At 54.3% G+C, this 21,779-nt stretch overlaps 1 protein-coding gene across 13 annotated transcripts in view; it reads left to right on the top strand.

Annotated features, from left to right (window-relative positions):
• Positions 1–21,779, top strand: part of CEP164 (centrosomal protein 164) — a 60,755-nt gene that overhangs the window by 22,899 nt on the left and 16,077 nt on the right. For 8 of the 13 annotated variants that reach the window (XM_004749927.3, XM_013054896.2, XM_004749924.3 and 5 more), the window contains 10 exons: positions 1,958–2,113; positions 2,527–2,661; positions 3,299–3,376; positions 10,595–10,981; positions 11,943–12,023; positions 13,872–13,955; positions 16,406–16,491; positions 17,340–17,537; positions 18,414–18,560; positions 20,000–20,137. In XM_004749927.3, the coding sequence (XP_004749984.1) occupies positions 1,958–2,113; positions 2,527–2,661; positions 3,299–3,376; positions 10,595–10,981; positions 11,943–12,023; positions 13,872–13,955; positions 16,406–16,491; positions 17,340–17,537; positions 18,414–18,560; positions 20,000–20,137 (1,490 nt within the window). The remainder of the gene's footprint in view (positions 1–1,957; positions 2,114–2,526; positions 2,662–3,298; positions 3,377–10,594; positions 10,982–11,942; positions 12,024–13,871; positions 13,956–16,405; positions 16,492–17,339; positions 17,538–18,413; positions 18,561–19,999; positions 20,138–21,779) is intronic. The other 5 variants (XM_013054901.2, XM_013054897.2, XM_004749922.3 and 2 more) reach the window with 4 other exon arrangements.

Genomic DNA, 21,779 nt, shown 5'->3' with positions numbered 1-21,779 from the left:
TTGGTAAAGGCCTGGGAGAACAGAGCCCTCAGCATGCCTGTCTCCCTCCCTCAGTCCCCCGGCACGTCTGCAAATTAGCTGCCAGAGGAGTCTATACGTTTCCGTAAATGTAGTGTGGGAGAAATTCTGGTTGTTTATCGGCTGGGGCTGGTTGGGAGGGCTGAAGTCAGGAGGAGCAGACAAGTATGCTCCCAGTTTACCTTAGAGAAGCTTTCCTGGGCTCCTTTTTGGCCACAACCAAGACATGGTGTGAAGTACTGGCTGGGAGATAGCCCTGGGTCCAGTCCCGTGCCTGTGCCCCCCCGGCTGGCCCGTGACTGCGAGCTGGGGGTCTTCATCTCCACCATATCCCTTTGTAGGAACTCAGGCCTTGGGTTGTCATGAGAGCAGGAGAGATGGCACGTGAGGGCTGAGCCCAGCCCCTGGGTTTTGGGGGCGTCTGATCGTACCTGCTCCTTTCTTCCTGCTGGAAGTACTCTGCAGCAGGCCAGATGGTTGGGCAGTGACTTGGGCGTTTAAAGTCTTGGGAGTGGTTCTCATTTCACTTTCAGATGAGCGTCTGCTGCTCTTCCCACACAGGAAGGGGCCCTGGTCAGAACCCGCCCGATAGTCTGGGCCCTTCAGCCTGGGCTGGCGGGCTGCCTGTGTGTCTTCAGCCTGACCTTCTCCGGGTTCCCCTTTCTTCAGTCCCCTTGGGATAGACAGAAGGGGTTTTGTGTTGTTTTATACACTTTAAGTTTGAGCAATGAATTTTAAAGAGCTTTTTGTGAATTATCCCCACAATGCTCTCCTTGCCCCTGCTGCTCTGCCTGATCTATGGGAATGTGTCCTTCTCACGGCCATTCCACGGTGGCGTAGCGCTGGACCACTCCCATGTGCTCCCCACCTTCATGGTCTCTCTTCAGCTTCCCAAAAAACCTTCTTAAGTCGCAAGACACCTATCATCTCTGTCTTGTCGATGAGTAAACTGAGAATCCGGGAGTCTGTGAATGAGCTGAGGTCTTGCAAATTCTGACTCCCAGCCTGGTTTCTTTTCCCATCCTCCCTAGCCAGAAGCCTCCTTCTGGCCAACGTGAGAACAGGGAAACCAGTCAGTCCTTGGAGCAAAGCTTCATTCAGCCACCTTCCTTGTCTGTGGAAGAGGGGAAAGAGAGTTCTTCTTTTGTCATTCATGTATTTTTTAAAAAAAATTTTACTTATTTATTTGAGAGAGCAAAGAGGGAGAGAGAGAGCATGAGCAGGGGAGAGAGGCTGATGGAGAGGGAGAAACAGATTCCCCACTGAGCTGGAACCCCAATGTGGGGTTCGATCCCAGGACCCCAGGATCATGACCTGACCGGAAGGCAGACGCTTAACCTACTGAGCCACCCAGGCGCCCCCATGTGTTCGTTTCATAGTTGATATGTATTGTAATGAAAGGAATACACGCCCATATCGAACAAAGTCGAATAGTATCAGAAAGCGTGTAACGAAATACAGTTCTCTGGTGTGCGTACCCCTCCCCAGAGGCAACCACTTTCTGCTGCTGTGTACTTCCACATTTGTAAATAATATGCTTAGACTGCTTTTTCTTGGTTCATCAGTTTTAAACTTCCATCTATTGAGACTTCTCATTCTGGTAGATGAGGCTTTTGTCTCTGCCCTCCCCCCACCCCCCCACTTCCTATGTGGCTTCTGAAAGGGGAGCAGAACCCGCTGCGGCATCTGCCAGATGTGAGGGAACCGTGCGCTGTGTGCCGGCAGCGGAGTTAGGAGAATCAGCAAGCCAGCCTGTGATTTCTCACACAGTTGGCACAATGGCAATTTCTGGATGTTGTGTTTCATTAGCAGCCTCCGAGCGGAGGTGGTTTAAATTTGAGCGGGGAGGATTTAGATGTTTTATTTTTATATCTGTCTCTGGCACTCTGAGAGCCATGTGGTTTCTTGGGTTTGTAACAAGATGTTTTGTGTTGCCCAGGCCCTGGGCTCCTCATTAGCCCCAGTCCACGTCCCTCCCGGGGGCCTGGCTCCCTTGAGAGGTCTTGTGGATGCCCCCACCTCTGCTCTTCGTGGATCGCAAAACGTGAGCTTGGGGAGCTCGGCGGAGTCTGGTCAGCTCGGAGAACTCACACTGGTAAATGGTTTCTCTCACGTTCAATCTATCTAGTGGCCCTGGGGTCTCTGTGTGCCTCGCTAGGAACGGTGGCCCCTAGATAAGAAAGAAGGCGTAGGCCGAGTCTTTAGAGTTCATGGGCAAACTGGGAAGCTGGGAAAGTAAATCACGCTTGTGTGATGCTAGATGTGTAGTCTGAGCTCCAGATGGTAGACCCGTGGCAGGGAAGGGGGTGGTGGGGGTGGTGGGAGGGGGCTGCAGCGCTGAATTCCCAGTCTTTACAGCAGGGGCATTGGGAGTCAGGAAGGGATCCATGTGACCTGGGGTCATTTCCTGGGCATGGCAGACTTGTGGTATGAGACCTCCAAAGAGAGTGGGGAGAACATTCTGCAGGTCCTTAACGTGCCCCTTGACTTTCCTTCTCTACTTTGGAGCCTTCACAGGGTCTCAAGACTTCTGCTTATACGAAGGGTCTCTTGGGCTCCATCCATGAGGACAAGAATGCTCTCAGCCTCTTGGCTTTAGGGGAGGAGACCAACGCAGAAGATGAGGTGGAGAGTGACAACCAGGTAACGATGAACCCTCCTCCTGCCTTGGAAACCCTGCGTGCTATCGAACAAGGAGTTTATTTTATTGTGGGCAGCTACGTACTACGCGCAAGTTACTATTATAACCACTTGGAAGTGTGCAGTTCAGTGGCATTAATTACCTTTACAGTGTTAGACAGTCATTACCACTGTCTGTCTCCAAAACTTGATTGCAATCCCAAACAGAAACTCTGTGCCCGTTAAGTAAATAGTAACTTCCCCAACCCCTTCTCCCCTTTTGTCTCTTCTGTTCTGTTTTCTATCTTTGAATTTGCCTGTTCTGGATATTTCATATAAGTGGACTCCTACAATGTTGGCCATTTTATGTTTGCCTTCTTTTACGTAGCCTGTTTTCAGGGGTCGTCGTGAGTAGCATGTGTGGCTGACTAGACCTCATTTTGTCCAGCCATCCATCTGTTGACGGACACTTTTGGCCAACTCTATACTCCTTTAAAAATAAGTAAGATGATTTTCCAGCTCACAGCTTCATTTCTTGCCCAATCTATATACTTTGTGGGCCTGACCCAGATAGCGTAACCAACAAGGTGCTTCTTGGCCCCCTCACCCCCGGCTGACCCGTTTCCTTGACTTAACCACCTGTAATCGTGTTTGTTTTCAGAGTGTTCGCAGTTCAAGTGAGCTTTTGAAGAACCTGCACCTGGACATTGGGGCGCTGGGGGGTGACTTTGAGTATGAGGTAAGAGTCTGAGGCCTGGCAGGCAAATGATTCAGCCTGGTCTGTCCCTCCTTCCTTCCTAAGCTTTTCTGCTTGGAGATTGTGGATTTGGAAAGAGAAATGTTTTGTCCCAGTGCTGTCTAGATGGGCTTTCTGGGGTTTGGGGAAGCACAAAGAAGAATAGGACTCCATCCTTCCGCTCATTTGCCGGGTAACCACCAGTGGTTGAATGTTGTCAGGTAGGGCCACTTTGCTGGGGGCTCTCAGTTGTGCAAGCCTAAGTTAGGTGGGATTACTGCCCCCCTGAGGTTTTGCAGCCTCACAGAAAGAGGGGCTTCTATTCCCAGAAGACAGGGTAGAAGGCAGTGAGACGGGGCATCATGGGAAGGAGAATCTGGGGTCTCCAAGCTGCATGGATCCACCAGGCAGGGCTCTGTTGAGAAATTGCCATGTAAGGTGAACCAGGAAGGATGGTGGGCAGGACTGGGCGGGCAGGGGTGAGTGGGGAGAGAGAAGCCCACATGCAGGGCCTTGCACAGACAGGGGCAGAGGGTGCAGGGTGAGACTGGGGAGGGTGAGGCTGTCCCCTTTGGCTGGAGCACAGACAGAGTGCCTGTGGGAGACGAGTGGGAGATGGTTTGTGGAGGTATCTTGGGCTGCGTCACGGAGGCCCTGAGTGCCAGCAAAGGAGTTTGTTTTGGGGTATGCAGGCACCGGGGTCAGGGGTGGCTTTGAACAGAGGTGTGACAGCCAGAGTCTTAGCAGTTGTCGAACGTTGGCCGCTGCGCTAGGCCCCGTGGAGATACAGAGGTTGGAAAATGGGGTTGGGCTGGCCTCATGGAGTTTGCAGCTGGAGAGAGAGAAAGGACAGCAGGTCTTTGGTGTTTAGTGAATGCTCGCTGTGGAGTAAATGCCTGTCTAGGCAGCCGTAAAGCAGGGCGGCTTGGGCGAAGAGCTCCGGCTGGCACAGGTGCCCGGCCTAGAGGAGCTCTGAGTGGGGAGGATATGACTTGCCTGGAAATTAGGAAAAGCTTGGAAGAGATGACATTTGACCTTGCTCTTAAAGAGTAGGTAAATTCCAGACGTGGGGGTGTAAGCGTTATTTTAGGCACACAAACAGCTTGAGCAAAGGCGAGGGGCCTGGGAAGTGTGGACTGCGGTGGGGAATAGCTTCCAGAGTCTTCCCACGGTACTCCTGTCACTTCTAATCTCCGTCCCCCCGCCTGTCCACCCATTGCCACTGGAATGTTCTTGAAAACAAACCAAACCCGACTCATCATGGTGTTGTAATAATCTACAAACCCCCAGTGTGGTTTTCTGCTTGAAAAGGAACATTCCCTATCGTATGCCCTTTCTCTAATGTCCGATTTACTAGTTCTTAGCAGTTAGGATTTCTCTCAGTATTCCTGTGGTGTTCATACACCCAGTAGTAAATCATGATGTCAGGAACTCAGATTTCCCCATACTTTTAAATATTGATTGCAAGCTGAATTAAATTTTTTGTAAGTCTAATATATAAAATTCTTATACACACTTGCAGTACTTTCAAATGAAACTAGACACTCGCCTTTAATTAGAATGATCCCAAAACTGGCCAGGAAAACAATAGTGCCTCTAATGTGGTTTTAAGTTTGTTTCCTTATTATCTCTTAACTGTGTTCTTATTATCTCTTACCATGCTCTTACTCTTTCTGACTTCTTGGTTTTCAGCTCACGTCAACAGCCAGGGTTCCCATCTCAGCAGGCGGGGGTCACGGGTGCTGGCGCACAGGACTGGGGTTGTAGCTGGGCCTTCTTGGATGGTCTAGCTCTAGCCCCTGGGCAGTCTCCATGTTATTGTTCTGCTTTTTCCCGGAAGCATGTCCCCATCTTGACCCCAGAAATTGTCCACGTTTTGGGCGGTACCCAATCAGATACCTTTTGCTTGTGACTTTAACACTGTGTGAAATGTGACGCTGTGTTCCCCAGTGTCCCATCTTTATCATCAACCTGGTTTGTGTCCACTTTGAAACTTCCTTGTGTGTGGGGCCTGGTCTCTTTGCATTATATGGAAAGCCTTCTGTGTGTTTGGTTCCCTGAAACGACAACTTTGTTTCTTCCCATCAACCATTAAGACCTTATCCTGCCAGTGTAATCAGCAGCTCAGGTTTGTAGCTGAGAAGGATGACCATGAGCGGGAATGGGGCATCAAGAGGGCTTAAGTGGCTCTCGGAGAGAGGAGAAAGTCTCCCCAGGAGACTGAGCAGATTGGGAGTCGAGATTATGTGTATATGGCCGACACTGGCCTGTGCCTGGAGCAGAGGAAGGAGGTGGGTATGTTTTGCTGGGAGAATGAAGGAGAGTGAGCCCCTCTGGGACAAGGAGGGAATCCCTGCAGGTTGTATTGTGCTGTTTCTTTCCCTCTGCTGTTCCAGGCCCTGGGTTGAATGGATGCTTGGTTCTTGCTGTCAGCCGACCAGTTGAAGGTCCCACTGTGGATCCAACAGGATGCACTTTGACTTTGAACTTGTTAATTTTTACTTCATAATGGATTATAAATGTCAGCAAAAAAGGGATCTTCTTTGACATGTCCTGGATTTCCAAAAGCTTCCCTTCTGATGACTCTGTGTTACTTTGGGGGAGTGGGAGCTTTTAAACATATTTTTTTTATGACCTTTTTAGTATAAATAGACAACCCAGTGTGATGGGGGAAACGTCTGAAGTCGGAGGTGTTAAACACACCTCTGACCCCTGTCTCTAGGATCCCAGCAGATCTCATTCTTTTTGCCACGGGGAGTGTTGGGTTCCTGTGTTTGAACCCCAGGTAGGAACCCGGAGGGCTTTTCCTGGTATAGGAGTGAATGGGGCTTTCAGTATAGACAAAGCTGCCTCTGCTTGGACCGCACCCTTTGCAGATGGCTTTTGTCCATGTTTATAGAGCTTGGGTCCTCTGAGTGGCCCGTTTCTTCCTGCTCCTGGGCATCCTGGGCAGTTCTAGATGAGGGCTCCTGCCGCACTACGCTGTCCCTGCGCTATCCACAGTCACTTTGCTCATGATTCCATGAGAGGGCAGTAGGATGGCAGGAATGCCTCTCTCTCTCTTTTCCTCCTCCCTTCCCGCTCCCCTCCTCTCTCCTGCCTTCAGTGTAAACCCATTTCTTGATGATTACAGAACCAAAGGGGCTAGGTTCACGGACCAGACACTGAGAGTGGGTGTGAGAGGAGGGGAGGGAGCGGGTGGGTGAGCAGGCAGCGTGTGGCCTGGTGGCCTGTCCTGTCTTTCCCATTGAGAACCCATCCTGGGATCAAAGGAGAAGGAGGGAGCTGGGCTTAGAAATCACGGATGATGTCAGTGTGATTGGGAAGCGCTAACAACATGGGGTGGGGGGGCAGCGCAAAGAATTGAGACCAACTGGGTGGGAAGGAGACTTGGCAAATAACCTGACTGATGGTTAGCTTGGGGGTTCTGCTCTCCCGTCCTCCACTCTCTTCCCCCACCAAGCCTGCCTTTGTGCTCTGGGAAGGAGGGCACTGCACTGTTGGAGCTCTTATAGCTTTTGGGGGTATGTTAAATATTCATGCAGTGCTCCTACGGGGACTCACAGGCCCCGCCTTCCTCATGCAGATGACAAGGTTGTTTTTAAAAAGGCAGCTGATACTTGCCTTGAGATGCTCAGGGGCCTGCGGCTGTGACAGGAGGAGATAGAAGGAGTCTGAGTACAGATGAGCTGGGGAGCTAAGGGTGCCGAGGGGGCAGCCTTGCCCTGCGTCCCCCTCCCCCTCTGTTACCCCCAACACTAAAGCCGGAGCTGGCACACCGGGGCCTGGAGTGTGCATCCTGGGCAGGCCTGGCTTGCGCTGAGCTGCATCGGGGGAGAGGGGTTTGGAGTCGGATGTATTTCCCCCGGTACCCTCAGTTGTGCGTTGGCATCGCGGCTCATCTTCAACGACCTCTTCTGGTCTCCCTCTGCCATCCAGACCCACCGGACCTACCTCCAGCTGCTGACTTGTTGCACTTAGTTGACACGGGCTCAGAGAACACAAACTCCTTTACGTAGTAGCCATGGTTTAATATTTTAACGTTTATGTAGACAGAACAGAATAAAGTCCATCATGGGAAAATCTTCTTTTGAAGACTTTAAGCTTGAGAATGGCACAGATTGGCTTACCGTTCTTGTCACCTGACCGTGTTCTCTTATGCCTAAGAGTGGGAGTCTCTTCCTGTGCCTGATGTCCTCTGGTTTTTGAAAGGTTACATGCTTTTCCCTCATCTTGAATATTCACAGTTAACATTTGCTTAGCATTTTCCATTTCATGAGCACTGTGACGGGTAGAGGCTGACCCCTTTGTAACCTTGTGCAATGAACAGTTCATCCCCATTTCATAGAGTGGGAGCTCCTTTATCTGCATGAGACATTCATTTTAAAAAGCTCAGCCAACAGATATTTGCTGAGCACTTATTATGTGCCAGAAACTAGGCACTGAGGGTGAGCAGGAGCTGATCTGGTGAGGGACACAGAGAGGAAGTCAGCAGGGATGTTAGAGTAGCTAACATCCTTGAAGGGTCATCTCAGGACTGCTGTCCCGGGGATCAAGGAGGCCTTCCTGGAAGATGTGGTACTGTGAGGGCCAGTGGGATTTTGTCTGGGTAGATCATGTGTGTGTGTGTGTGTGTTAAGAATGTGCATGGCATCTGAGGAGCAAGGGGGAGTCTGTGCCTGGAGCTGGGCCCTGGCAGGTGGCTCTTGGGCACTGGGGGCCCCCCCACACCCCTGGGGAGGGTGCCTGAGAATGTAGGTGGTGATTTTGTGCTGTGCTGTGGGGTGTGTGTTGGTGGAAGAGGAGGCTGACTGGGGAACCTGGGCCCTCCTGGTCGCCCTCTGAGCTGCTTCTGGAGGCAGACCCTCGAGTGAGGCTGGAGGACTAATTTGGTGGGGCTCAGACTGTGACCGTTGGCTAAATAAAGTGAAATAACCAACCTTAAGGAAAATAAAAAAATAAAAGAACATGCATGGCCAGGTAGCACAATGGCACAAGGTTCATCCATTGGCCGGGACAGGGGAATGCGTGCGGGGTGTGGCTGCCCGTGACCCTTGAGAAGCCGGCAGGGCTGGGCGAGAAAGGCTCTGGGCCATGTGAGGTGCTGTGGACTTTAGCTTGAAGGCCGTGGGTGCTACGGGGGGGTCTGACCCTCCTCTGTGCTCATGTCATCATGAGATGAGCGTGGTCAAGGTGGTTTGGCTCTGCCGGACACCCCGCAGTCACCCTGACAGACTCCCACCCGTGGGAGGTCTGTGGAGCCCCTCGGGCTGGGGGCTGCCGTCCAGCCGTGCGGTGGCCACTGTCTCGGGGCTTGCAATGAGCAGGCCTGGCCTCCCCTTGCTCCTGAGGAGGAGGGGCTCACCTCCCCCCTTTCTGTGATCACAGCAGATTGCTCGCTAAGCCCCAGGCTACGGATGTGGCGAGGATGGGCAGCACTGGAGGGTACCCTGTCTTTGAGGTGCCAGGGCATGAGGGAAGCCTCCCCTTCTCTCTTTCACCTTCTGCTTTTCTCCCTGGGACAGGCCTGGGCCCGAGGACAGTATCAGCACTGTGTCCAGTGCCCCTTGCTTTGGGCAGCAAAGGCTCATGACCTGGGGCATGTCACGCTCCTCCATGCTGGGGGCAAGATCTATGTCTTGTTCATGTAGGTGTCCCCAGAGCAGTGCTTGACGCACAGAAGGCACCCAGGGAGTGACCATGTGTGTCTCCCAGGAAAGCATTAGTGGAACATGTGTGGGACGCTCAGGGTCTTTTGGGCACGGGCTTGGTTCTTTAGCTCACTTGGTGAGTGTTAACTCACTGAATCTTCCCCCCAGATCCAGTGAGGTATGTCCTCCTGTGTCCCCATATTTTAGAGAAAGACACTGAGGCACAGAGAAGTTAAATAATGGGCCTCAGGTCCCTGTAAGGGTCGGGTGAGGATTTGAACCTAAGTCGTGTGTCTCAGTGTCTCTGAAGCTCACCTCTGAACTGCTGTGCTCCCCTCCCTCTCCTGACCATTCTTGGAAGGTTCTGGGAGTCTGGTCAGTAGGCGGGTGGGCGTGTCAGTAGATCTTTTAACAGGCAGCATGGAGGAGTGCGGGGACCTCTTGACTCCAGTCACCAGGCTCCTTCTGTGAGTCCCCAGGCTGAGGAATCTGGAAGCGTCACATGTCCCTGCTCAGAAGTTGTTCACACCCGCATCCCAAGCGTTGTTTTCTCGGAGGAAGGCTTCTCTGAGCCTGGGAGAGAATACTTGCCGTATTTCGAGGAAGGGCTTTCTTTTGTTACTTTGGCCGGCTTTCAGGGTTCTTCCTGAACTCTCACTCATTTCAGAGTGAGGTTTGTGGTGAGAGGCAGGGTGTGGCAGCCGGACAGGGGCTCTAAGTGAGAGACCATGCTGAGGGGGACCTCCGCGATGTCTGGCCGGGCTCGTGCCAAGGCCGTGCTTGTCCGCAGAGAACACCAGGCCCTAGAGCAGGACTGTCCCTGGCAGACGTGGGACTCTGCGGTGCAGGCCAAGACTTTCTCAGAACCAGGCAGAGGCCCGAGGTGCTGCGGGTTTCAGCCGCCCCCTCCCTGCTTCCGCACCCCAGGTCAGACCTGCATTCTGAAGGCCTCCCAACCCCTTTATCCTTCAGAGCCATTTCCCCCAGGAAATCTTGTCTTGGTTTCTGCTTCTCAGAAGCAGATAGGGTGGCGTGTGCGGAGGAGGCTTTTGGGGGAGAGCCACCCTCGTCACACCGATGAAGGACATTCTCCTTCTGTTTTCCCTGTTGCCTTTTAAAAGGGAAAAAAACAAATTTTAGGCATTGGTACTTTTATGTGATTTTTCTGTCATCATCATCGTAAGTACATACTGACTTTCTAAAAAGTAAATACTGACTTCTGAGTCTGCAGCCCTATGGTTTGGCTACTGGGACTGGAGTGAGACATTTCTTCCTTGAGAACCGGGTAGGTGGTGATGGAGTTCAGTGTACTGGTTTTCACGCCTGTCACTGGATGAGGCTGGTTGGGTGTCTGTAAATCACCACGGATGTTTAGATTCGGCGGATCTGGAGTGGAACAAGGAATCTGGGTTTTAAATAGCTTTTGGGGTGTTGGATAACCACCAGGGTCAGAACTGGAGCGCTGGCCCGTTTGAGTCGAGGAATAACAGTTCCATCTTGTTGCAAGTCTCTGAAATCATTTTATTAATTCTTGACGCCTCCTTGTCTGACATGGTCTGCTGCCGCCTAGGAGTCTCCGAGAACAAGCCAGCCAGAGGAGAGGAAGGACGCTTCTCTGTATTCCGATGCTGCCGGGCCCCCAACTCCCGGCAAGCTCCTCAGCCAGGGAGCAGACGGCAGTCTGAGCGGCGCTGATGGCAGAGAGCAGCAGGGAAGAGGGGCGAGTGCTCGGCTCCCGGCAAAAGAAACGGATGAGAAGAGTGATCCTGGGAAGTCCAGGATTGAAGTGGACCCTGGGGGCGGTCAGCCTGCTCAAGCCACTGAAAAGGAGGCACCAGAAGACTCATTGGATGCAGGAGAAGAGGGTTCCAGGAGGGGAGAGGCCCAGGTGGTGGAGGAGAAGGAGCCCAAGGAGGAGACTTTGGTCCCCAAAGAGAGCAGATCAGACCGGAGCCAGGTGAGTCCCCCTGTGCCCTGGGGAGTTGCCGCTCCCTCCCTCTGCTGCTCTCTTAAGCCCTGTGCAGATCGGGGTCCCCAACATCTTCATTACCTACTCTTAGCTTCGTTTGCAGGCCCTGCAGTGGGCTGTCACCAGCAGCTGGCCAGAACCCTTCATGGTGACAGGTCTGCCCAGACCCAGCAGGCAGCCAGAGCCTGAATGAAACTCCAAACCTGCTGGCCTTAGAAATTCAGGATAGAAATTTGCCTTTCCATTGGCACCCTCCTGGGACATTCGTGTTCTTCTGTAGTACCTTTCTCTTCCTGCCTGCCCCCTCTTACTTGTTGACAGCAGCCGTTGCTATAGTCTGTTTCTGTAGAGTTTCTGTAGAGAGGGGAGGACTTGGAGGGGGTGGGACCATGGGGAGTACTTGACCCCAGCAGTGGTCAGTTAGGGTACCAGAAGGCTCCTCTCACTGATGGCGTGGGAGTCTTGCTTTGGCAAGACCGGGCCAATGACCCAGATGCCCACAAGTACTTCCCAGTGCCTTTGGCATTTTCAAGTTTTCCATCCTCGTTTCCCAGGTAGATGGTGAGGGAGTTCGTTTAAGGAGCTTTAAGCTGCTTCCTGGGAAAGATACTCTCATTCTGTTTTTTAGGACAGCATGAACCTTCCCTACTGCCAACTTCTAACTGTCTCCATGCCACTTCTCCAGGCTCTCCTTACATGCATATATCCTTGTTGACCTGAGTCAGAGTGTGGGCTCAACTGGGCTGTTCAGCCCCAGTGAGGTGGGGGCTGGTGCCCATGTCCAGAAGGAAGGGGAGGGTCCACGGTCCTCTTTCAGGTTTTCTGGAAGAGGTGGATTTTGGTGAGAGCTTCGCCCTGTGTTGGCACCATGGCCTGAGCGGAATTCCCTGGACGGTCATCCCTCTCTGTGCTATGCCCTGGGCAACTTCTCGGGGGGTCTTTTCCCCAGGATTCGGACATCAGTGAACACGTGAAAGAGCTGCAGCTCTCGGACTCTGCCGCGTCTGACCCCAAGTCCTTCCCGGGCCTGGTGAGTCTGAGGTGGGGTGAAGGATGGGGGGTCTGTGCGTCCCTGTGGCTCATTTGCTTGGCACCACACAGCTTGGGTGGGGGGGATGCTAGAATTCAGACTTGGGTCTTGTCTCAACTTTGGTTTCTCTGCCCATCTGCTAAGAGTAACACTACTAATTCCATAGGTTTGTTGGGAGAAGAAGGTGAGGTAAAGAATGTAAAACGTTAGCAAATAAATGTCAGGTAACTGTGAGCACTTGTTACCCTTTCTTGTTTCTGCAGTGTGACTGGTCTGGGAGATAAGTGATCTAGAGCCTCTGGCCTGTAGCAGAAATACTACACGAATCTAGGGGGTTAGAGGTGTGTGTGTGTGTGTGTGTGTGTTTATGGGATCACCAAGCAATGGCGAGAACCAGTCCTCAGGCTGTAGCTGGGAGGGATGCTGGGTTACGTTTCCAGAGAGGAGGCGTTGTCCTGGAATGTCAGCAGTGGATGGTTGCTTGCTCTGTCGCAGGCCTTCCAGCCAGCCTGCTGTCTCCTGGCTTCATTTGCCAGGTCTGTATCTATGGGGAGTAGTTGAGGGTGCTTTTTGGCAGAACATCACCTCTGGAAACCATGCTCCATCTGTTTGGAGGAGGCAGATCAAAGGGAAGGGATTAGTGGGAGAGGGTCAGGGATGAGCGGTGGGGGTGTGGGAGGGGGTGCGGAGGAGTCAGGCGGCTGTGTGCTCTAGCCCCTCTCTGAGCCACGGGCTTAGGAGGCAGATGGCGGCTGCGTTAAGTGGAGTAGAACTCAAATAGAAAGGAAAATGTCACCAAAAAAGAAAACACACAATCTAGGAGGGGCAGGTTTTTGTTGACAAAAACCATCATGAAGAAGAGCCAGGTTCTAGGACTCTTGGAGGCAAGGGCTCCATCCCTCCTGCGGGAGTTCCCGTGTGCAGAAGTATGCCTGTCAGTGTTTTTCTTCTCTGAGGGAGTGGGTGGAGGAAGCCACAGGACAGCAGGACCAGACCTAGGCCTGGGCCTCCTGCCATTCATCAGGGCTGATGACAGAACTGTCCCTATTAGCACGCTGTCAGGTAGCATATCCTTCACTTAGCCCAGCAGGCGTCTTGGACTCGGAGGGGGCAGGATCAGGGTCCTGTGGCAGCCAGAGGACAGCAGGCACTGGTGTGGGCACTTGCTGTCTGTCCCAAAGAGAAGCCTGCCTAGGGAGCACCACTAATCAATCCCCATTGTCCAGAGGGGCCCTGGAGAAGGGGGAAAGAGCTAGCGGTGAACAGCCCACCATGCCTCATTTCTAAGCTGCCTGCAGGTCTGCTGGACCCTTTGGCCTCCCTGCTGGCACCCAGTTTGGGCACCAGGAGGCCAAGACAGCTGGAAAGTGACATGCTTGCAGCACAAGTCCTGCAGAGAGCTTGGGCTTGGGAGTCCGCCCAGGGCACATCTGACCCACCAGCCCCATTGCTAATGAGCTGTGTGACCTCGGGCGAATTACATGTGCTCGCAGACCTGCTTCCCTGTCTGTGAGAGGCCTTAAGAGTATCCGTCTCACGGGCTTATTTTTCCCCCATGGTTTTATTATGAAAAATTTCAGACATACAGAAAAACTAAAGGATTTTCGAGTGAATGCATACATCCTTACCCCCAGAGTCTGTAGTGAACATTACATCTGCCGTATCACGTATCTTTCTAGACTCCTCGCTGTGTTATTTTGAAGATGAGAATAAGCAGTAGATGTGGCAATGTTTCACATGGTGCCTGCCCTGCAATAGGCCTCTTTCTGGAAGGTGGGGAGGTGGAGGAGAGGCCCAGGGGGATGCTGTGACAGGGGCAGCATTGAATTCCCCCTTCACTGTCCCTAGGACTTCGGTTTTCGCGGCCGGATCTCCGAGCACCTGCTGGATGTCAACGTGCTTTCCCCAGTCCTGGATGGAGCCCACTGGGAGGTGAGTCTCTCTGGGTGACAGATAAGCCCCAGCCAAGCTCTGCCCATCTGAGGGTGCATTTCCGGGAGCTCCCTCCCTTCTGATTCAATAAGGGATGGCCCTGACTGTGCCTGCGATGGGCTGTCCATCATTCCTGCTCTTTGCTGCTATGAATGAAGTCATCCTCTCTCCCTGCCCTGCAGCGTACATCTATGTGTTTATCCATTTTTCTAGCAACTGAGGGATGGCCACTTGCTCATGTGCAAAGCATTGTAGACTGTGGATTCCAAGCTACTTCCTGACTTGGCCCTTTTAGCCCCTGTAGGCTCCCCCTCGGCCCACCTGCCACGCGCCAGCCGTGCCCACCACTCACTGTTCCCGGGGTGCACCATGCGCCTCCTTCATTGCACCACCTGCTGTGCTGCTTCCCCATTTGTCCCTTTCCAGAGGTGGTTGTGGAGGTCCACTTCTGATGTCACCTCCTCCAGGCAGGATGAATCGTTCTGTCCTTTTGCTCCCCATAGTTCTACTTCTTCTCTTTTATGGTTCTTGGGTCTGTCTCCCTCCCAGATGGAAGCTCTGTGTGGGGACGTCTGGCTCCCAGCAGGATACAAAGATGACTTAGACACAGATCCTGTCCTTGAGGAGCTTTGAAGCCAAGGAGGCCATCCTTTCAGACTCAGGGCTCAGGGTTTCCCCACATTGTTATCTGTTTTACATTTTAGTTTGTTACATAGATTGGCCTGTGTGGGTTTTCATTTTCCCCCTGAAAGTGAGAGAGGGAGCTCTCTGCTGAGCTCAATGTGATTTGTAGGGGAGACAGTGGTGAGTTGAACACTGGAAGGGGTGAGGGGGTGGGGGCCACCAGTTGTGGGCTCTGCCCAGGCTGACATGATAAGCAGTAGGAGCCCGCAGGGAGCCCTCTGCTGCGGGCACTGGGAGGTACTCAGGCAGCATTTCTCTTTTTAATGGAATTTGGGGGAGCTGACTTTTAGTTCGGGCCCTACCCTTCCTCACCCATCCAGATGGTAGTGTCGGCTCCAGCTGCCGGGGCTCCAGCTGCCAGCGGAGAGGCATGGGTGGCTGTGAGCACAGGGCTGGGGACACGGCCATGGGCCAGCCCTGCCGGAACCCCGCGGGCAATGATGGAGTGAGTTGTCACCTGCCCTTACCTCTCCTGTTAACCCTGCTGTCCCAGAACAGATGGGGCTCCCTTCGGCGTGACAGAGGAGTGTGGGGTCTTGGATGGGGACTGGCCCTGCCAGCGCTGGGGTTTTGTGCCTTAGGGTGGGGAGAGGGGAGGAGTGGGAACAGGGGAGCCGGCATGTGGGGCCTGCCTTCTCTGGGCCAGGAGTCGGGCTTCATGCTCGTGGGCTGCTGTAATCCTCGCCGCCAGCCCTGTGAGCTGTGGAGTTACTGTCCCCTCTCTTAGTGGAGGAGACTGAGTTCCCGGCCAGGAAGTGGTGGAGTAAGAGCTCAAGTCCAGGCCGAGGGCGTGGCCATCCCCGAGGCCCCACCCCCGCAGGAAATATTTGAACTTAGCAGCAGTAGCCCTTTCACCAGCTTGCTAGATCAGCCTTGACGCCCAAGCTTTAAAATGAGATGGGGACAGGGGGCGCCTGGGTGGCTCAGTTGGTTAAGTGTTCGACTCTTGATCTCGGCTCATGATCTCAGGGTCGTGAGATCGAGCTGTGTCAGGCTCCGTGCTCCACGTGGCGTCTGCTTGACATTCTCCCCCTCTGCGCCCCCACCACCTCACTCCATGAGGTTTTTTTGTTTTGTTTTGTTTTGCTTTTTTATAGATGGTATAATCAGTCCCTGACTGGGAAGGGGGGGCATCATTGGCTACTGATGGGACCCGGGTATCTGGGGTCCCGGAGTGAAGCAGTGGACTACCTTGTCTTCCTCCCTGGGGCTGCCCAGATGGTATCCTTTCCGTCTGGAATGTAGTAGTGCCCTCTCCTTTCACCACGTCCCCATCTCTCTAGGGTCCTTCCTCTTCCACGTGCTTGGCTGCTGCCTCAGTGACCAATGCCCATCACGCAGCCTCCCTGTATGTCACTGGCGCTGCATGTCTGGGCCTGTGTGGGTTTGAGGTGTTCATGGATGTCTCCGCTTTTTCTTTTTCTCAGTGAAGGCTTCCAATGACAGTAGGCAGGATTTTCTTTTTTATATGTTTTCTCCTTTAGCCTCTGGCTTCTGGCTCTGCAGGCAATGGCTATGGCCTCTGGCTCTTCCTCCCTAGGCCAGCCAAACCAGTCCTGGAAGTAGCTGTGAGCCTGGTGGCTTAGCCACAGCCCCCGGAGGGGCCATGATACAGCAGCTAGGCCTCCTCTTCGGGTCCTGAGTGGTCATCCTTCTCAAGAGCCACCTCTTGGTACTTCCTCCTAGGCGCAGGAGTTGGCTGGAGAATTAAGGCACCCGAATGCGGACCTCTCCAATATATACTTGCCCCTTCTCCTTCCCTATAGGCCCAGAGGTTGGGAAGAGAAGACAAGGATGGCAGCCAGTCCAGCCAAGATGAGCAGCGGAGCAAGCCATCCAGAGGCTCGGAGAGGTACAGTACATGGGAGGCTGCCCTCTGGAACCTTCGGGATGGGGTGGACTCGGGCAGGACTCCTGGCTTTGGTGCTCCTGGCTCAGTGTGGTCCTGCCTGAAGGCAGATGGTGAGCTGACCTGATGGCCTCTCAGAGTCTGTATGTGCGTGTGCACGTGTGTAGACGAGCATACCCTTGGATTCTGCCCCAAGACAGGAATGTGGGTACATTTGGTGGGACTTTGTGCGGTGCTGTGGGCCGAGGCTGGAGGAACTGGCTTGGAGCTGTTGCCTTGCACATCGGCAGTGGTTGTAGCCCACTGTGGGTGCTCACGCAGACACACGGGGACGAAGAGCAAAGACTGGGAGAGGGGGACAGAGCCTTCCAGCTTCTGAGGCCCGGGCTACTGTGAAAGGAGAGCCACCACTCTGGAATAGGAAGTGGGCCAGTCATTCTGCTTTTTGAACCTTGAGGCTGTGTCAGCCTTCCCACAAGCTAAAAGCTCCAGCTTCCTGCATTTTCTGTCGTCTGACCTTTCTGTAGTCTGGCTTTTCTCCTTCTCCCTGTTTCCCGCTCAGTTCTTCCATCCCTGCCCGGCTTCAGTGATGGTGAGCACTGGGAGTGGACACAGCCGTGAGAAGGCCCAGCTGTCACCCCGGGACAAGCAGATGCAGTGCAGGGACCTGAGCGGGCTGAGTCTGGTCCAGGCAAAGGGAGAGCTCAGCAGGGGGGTTCCCTTTCCTGCTTCCTGCTTTTCTGGCTGCTTTGCCCTCCGTGTCTCCCTGTGGATGTAGGGCTGGGGCTGGAGCCCCATCAGAGAAGAGGAATGGACCTAGGTCCACGTATCTCTCCCTGCTCTCCCTGCAGGACTTACTCAGCTGCCCTGGCTGGTCTGACCAGGTTGTCTCCTCCACTGGTGCCAGGGAGGTGGCACCAGAGTCCCCTTCACAGCCAGGCCACCGAAGAAGGGCCTCTGCAGGCCTCTGAAGGGCAGCTTAAGCAGGAGCAGGCAGAGGAGTCTGGGGACTCTGCAGGCAGCCCCGTCCCGCCCGGTTCCCTGAAGAGGTAAGGGGAGCGGGAGGCCTTCCAGGCATGTAGTTGTGTGCACAGGGGCTGACAGCGACTGCTGGGGGAGCCTGGAGTGGTGGGGAGCTGCGGTGGGTTCGCAGGTTTCCACAAGTGCACAATGCGAGCTGGGGAATGAGGAAACCTGCTTCTTCCTAGTCCTTAGTCTACAGCTAAAACTGGGGTGCACCATCCAATTGGGGAGCCTGGAAACTCTTGAACAAGGGAGCATCTCTTGTGATCCAGCTGTCTTCCTGCCGGGGGCTGGGGCAGAGACTGTCTCCCACCTGGGCTGTGCCCCCCATTAGGGGGGCATTTGTTCCCATCCCCACCTGTCCGTGCTCCCCACACCCCTAGCAGTCATCCCACTTCTAGTCCTACAGCAAACCCAAGGAGAGCCCTGTCATGTGCCAGGCCCTTCAGGGAGGGAAGTGCAGAGTCCTGGGCCTCCCTGAGGCCAGCTGAGGGGATCTTTGTGCCCCAGCCCTGCCCAGAGCCTGGCTTGCCTTTGCTAGTCCTTCTGTTCCCCCGGTGAAAGCAAGAGGCCAGCGTCAGAGCTGGTTTGGAGCATGTTCAGTTGGGATGAGTCCCCGGGAAAGCTGAGCCGCAGCAACGCTGGGTCCACAGACTACCTGCTTTGTGCAGAACTTCTCCTCGGGCACCATAACCCTCCCGCAGCCCTCGTGGATGCGTCTGCAGCCCTCTGTAAACAGCCAGAGGAGAGGCAGGCTGGGGAGAGTGAGGCCCGAGACAGGGACACACAGCTGGGGCTGATTCCCTTGTCCTCATCAGGGCTCTCTGACCCTGAATGGGTGCACCTGGAGCCCCTTGTCTTCCCACCGGCTATAACACGGTTGCTTCCTTATTGTCATCAAGGGAGGAGACCCCAAGCCCACCTGCTGCCCATGAGAGGGGCAAGGAGCAGCGCTCCTGGGCCACGGAGCTGGGCCTTGGGCAGGAAGAGGCCAAGGAGCCCGAGGAGAAGGTGGCGGCCAGCCCTGCCCCTCCAGTCTTCTCAGAGGCGTAAGGGCCAGTGTTAATGTCTGTCCCTGTCCTCCCTTATGTGTGCATTGCTTGAGTGCCCACCACCCCTGGGGGCCCTGCCGGTGGGGTGGGGTAGGGCAGACTGAGTGTGCCCTTTGTTGCCTGTGCCACTTTGAGACCCCAGCCAGCCGTGAATGAACGTGGACACAAGGGCTAGCGGAAACCTGGTAATCTCCTTTTCCGCTCTCCAAAGCACTGTTTTTCGCTTTCTTTTCTTTTCTTTTTTTTAAAGGTTTTATTAATTTATTTGACAGAGAGAGATCACCAGTAGGCAGAGAGGCAGGCAGAGAGAGAGGAGGAAGCAGGCTCCCTGCTGAGCAGAGAGCCCGATGCGGGGCTTGATCCCAGGACCCTGGGATCATGACCTGAGCCCAAGGCAGAGGCTTTAACCCACTGAGCCACCCAGGCGCCCCTGTTTTTCACTTTCTTATCAACATTTTATTGAGGTATTTACCAAAAGTACATAAACCTGGACTGTACGAATTAACCCATGCTTACACACGGATCAGAGGTAGAACATTTTTGTCCCTCCAGAAGGTTTCCTCATGTCCCCTTCCTCCCCGTGCACCACCCCAGGTCCCCACACTTCTGGCTTCAGTCCCCTAGGTGCGTCTCTCCAGTTCTCTGACTGGACATAAATGGAATCCTACCATATCCAGTATATGCATTTTGGGCCTGGTCCAAAGCTCGCCTCTGTTGTTCTACTTGCAATTCTCAAACTTGGAGATCATTGAGCTTTCCTCCTCCTGTTGTCTCCTTCCCCTCTACCCCTTCTACAGATGAGGAGACTGAGGCTTGCGGTGAAGGGATTTGCCCCCAAATCACCTCGTTGGTGGGTTGTATCACTAGGACGAGGCTCTGGTCGCTGGAGCCCTAGACCTCCTACTCAGTGTGCAGCCATTGGTCCTTTTCTCTGTGTGGAGAGAGAGGAGCCAGGGTTGTGCTGTTTGTCACGTCTGTGAACCGAGTGCCATGAAAGGATTAGGAGTCCTTGGGATGGGGGCCGATGTTGAGTAGAGACAGGTTGGCACCCTACTCACAGCTGGCAGGGCATGTGAGCTCCTGACTCTTGTCCTCACCACCGCACTGCAGAGTGACGCAGGGAAGGGGCAGCCCCGTGGCTCAGGTGGTGACAGCTCTGACCTCGAGGAATGACATAGCCTTCCCAAGTCTCCTTGGCAGCTGTGGACAGTGGGTCAGGGTGCTTTCTATCAGGACAGGAGGCAGTTGTGTTTCGGAGACTGGCTTAGGCCCCGTAACCTCCTCATTACTCATCTTCACAGCTCCGTTTCTGTGTCGTGAGGAGTAGCTCTGTGTCTGGGTCTCATTTGTCCCCATGGGATTTTAATTTATGGAGGTGACTGAGTGACCACACAGGCCAATGCCATTAAGGAAGAATTTATTACTTACATTTCCAGAGAGAGGAGGGCGTGCCATGCCGTGCTAGGCCACATGGGGAAGGAGCAGGGTATGCCAGGAGGCAGAAGAGGCGAGAAGGGAGACCATGGCCCAGAGCCTTTATTGGGGTTTCCGTGGGAAGGAATGGGCGAGTCAGGGTAAGTATCTTGAGTGAGTGTGGGATTGGATAATTTGACTACTTAGGGTGGGCTTTGGGCTATAGGGGAGGCCCTCCAGTTGCCTGGTACCCGGCCGGCCCCTGCACGTTTTGGTGTGAGTTCTGGAAGGAGGTGCTTGTGGTGTGGGCTCCTTGGGGGATTGGTTGGTTTGAAAGACCTGTTCCTGCTGTCCGAACGAGCTGGCTAGTCCCGGGACCCGCAGTCTCTCCTCTATCAGCAAACTTCCACAGATGTCAGTACATCGTAAATAACAAAAAAAGAAAAACCATGATTCCTTGAGTCCGTTGCCTTTCACAGATGTTGTTAAGCTGGATCAGAAGCAGTTAGGGGCGGGGGGGGCCAGCAAGCCGCCGCCCGTGTGTGCGCTCTGTGGCCTGAAGACCTGGGTCCCGGAGTCAGGGATTTGGTGATCGCAGCACCTTTCATGACGTGTTTGTAGAAAGCGGGTAAATGAGGTCAGGCCACTGGGCCGAACGTGAAACGGGATGGGATCTCTTTGGTTGCGATTTTAGTGGCCGTGCGGCCAGTTGAGAATGTCCCGGGCGCCACCACGTCCTCCCTCCGCAGCGCCTGCCCTCCCTGCTGCTCGCCTTCCTTGGTGGCCAGCCTGAAATGATCGCGCTCCTGCGGGGTGTCCTCTCAGCTGCCGACTGTTGGAAACTGGGTCTCTGAGGCTGACACCTGAGGAGTGGCCTCGAAATCAGACCCGCCTCTTCCTCTGAGGCTTCGTCTTCTCTGTTGTCTCCTTGATCATCTGGGCCGTTGCTGACGGCCTTGGACCTAAGTGGGACACTAGAGTTCTCAAACGGGGACACAGGGAAGAGCCTGCTGGAAGCCAGCCCTTCTCGCCCGCGTGCCAGCTTGCAGGCACGCTCGCCCGTGCGCGTCGCCGGGCTGCAGTTTGCCACGCCGTCTGAGGCCCCATCTTTCCGCAGCATCTGTCCCTCGGGCCCCACGTAGCTCCGCAGCCCACGGGGGAGAGAGACATTCAGAGGTACCATCTCAGGGAAAAAAGATGTTTTCAGCCAAGGCTGGAAATGAGTTGGAGGGTTGATGAGGCGGGGAGCTGCGGGGAGATGTTCTCTCTCGGAGAGCAGGACTCTCAGAGGAGGTGGCGGCCACGTCTCTTAGATCCGCATCCGCTGGGCTGTGTCAGGGGACCCGGAGGAGAGCCAGCAACGGGAAGCGGGGGGTGGGGTTGGGAGCAGAGGAGAACTGAAGGCCTAGCTCAAGGCTGGTCCCAGTCCAAGTGAATGATTTTAGGAAAGTGGGAAGGACGGATTTTAAAGGTATTCAGAGACGTCAGGAGCCTCTCATGTCTTCCTTCTCTCTCTGGTCTCAAGGGGCTGAGATGGAATTCCAAAGCCCTGGTTTTCTTCTGCTCTTCTGATCTGATTGCAGCCACTGCCTTCCATCTGCTGCAGTGAGGGGAAGGGGGCCCTGCGTCCCTTCTTCGCTCTTGTCCCAGTGCTCCTTGGTGTGGGCCGTGCCCACGTGTTGCTGACGCTGACGGGCCCAGCCTGCCGCACTGCACGCCGTCGGGGAAGGGTGCCGGTTGTGTGGCGAGACCCAATTTCTAATGGAAGATCAGGGATCTGGAATGCACGCAGGCGCTGGCCTT

Source organism: Mustela putorius, unplaced genomic scaffold (assembly GCF_011764305.1).
Source record: "Mustela putorius furo isolate JIRA1106 unplaced genomic scaffold, ASM1176430v1.1 tig00000460_pilon_pilon_pilon, whole genome shotgun sequence".
NCBI lineage: Eukaryota > Metazoa > Chordata > Mammalia > Carnivora > Mustelidae > Mustela > Mustela putorius.
The sequence above is the reverse complement of the archived record's forward strand: the minus strand, read 5'-3'. Positions and strand labels throughout refer to the sequence as shown.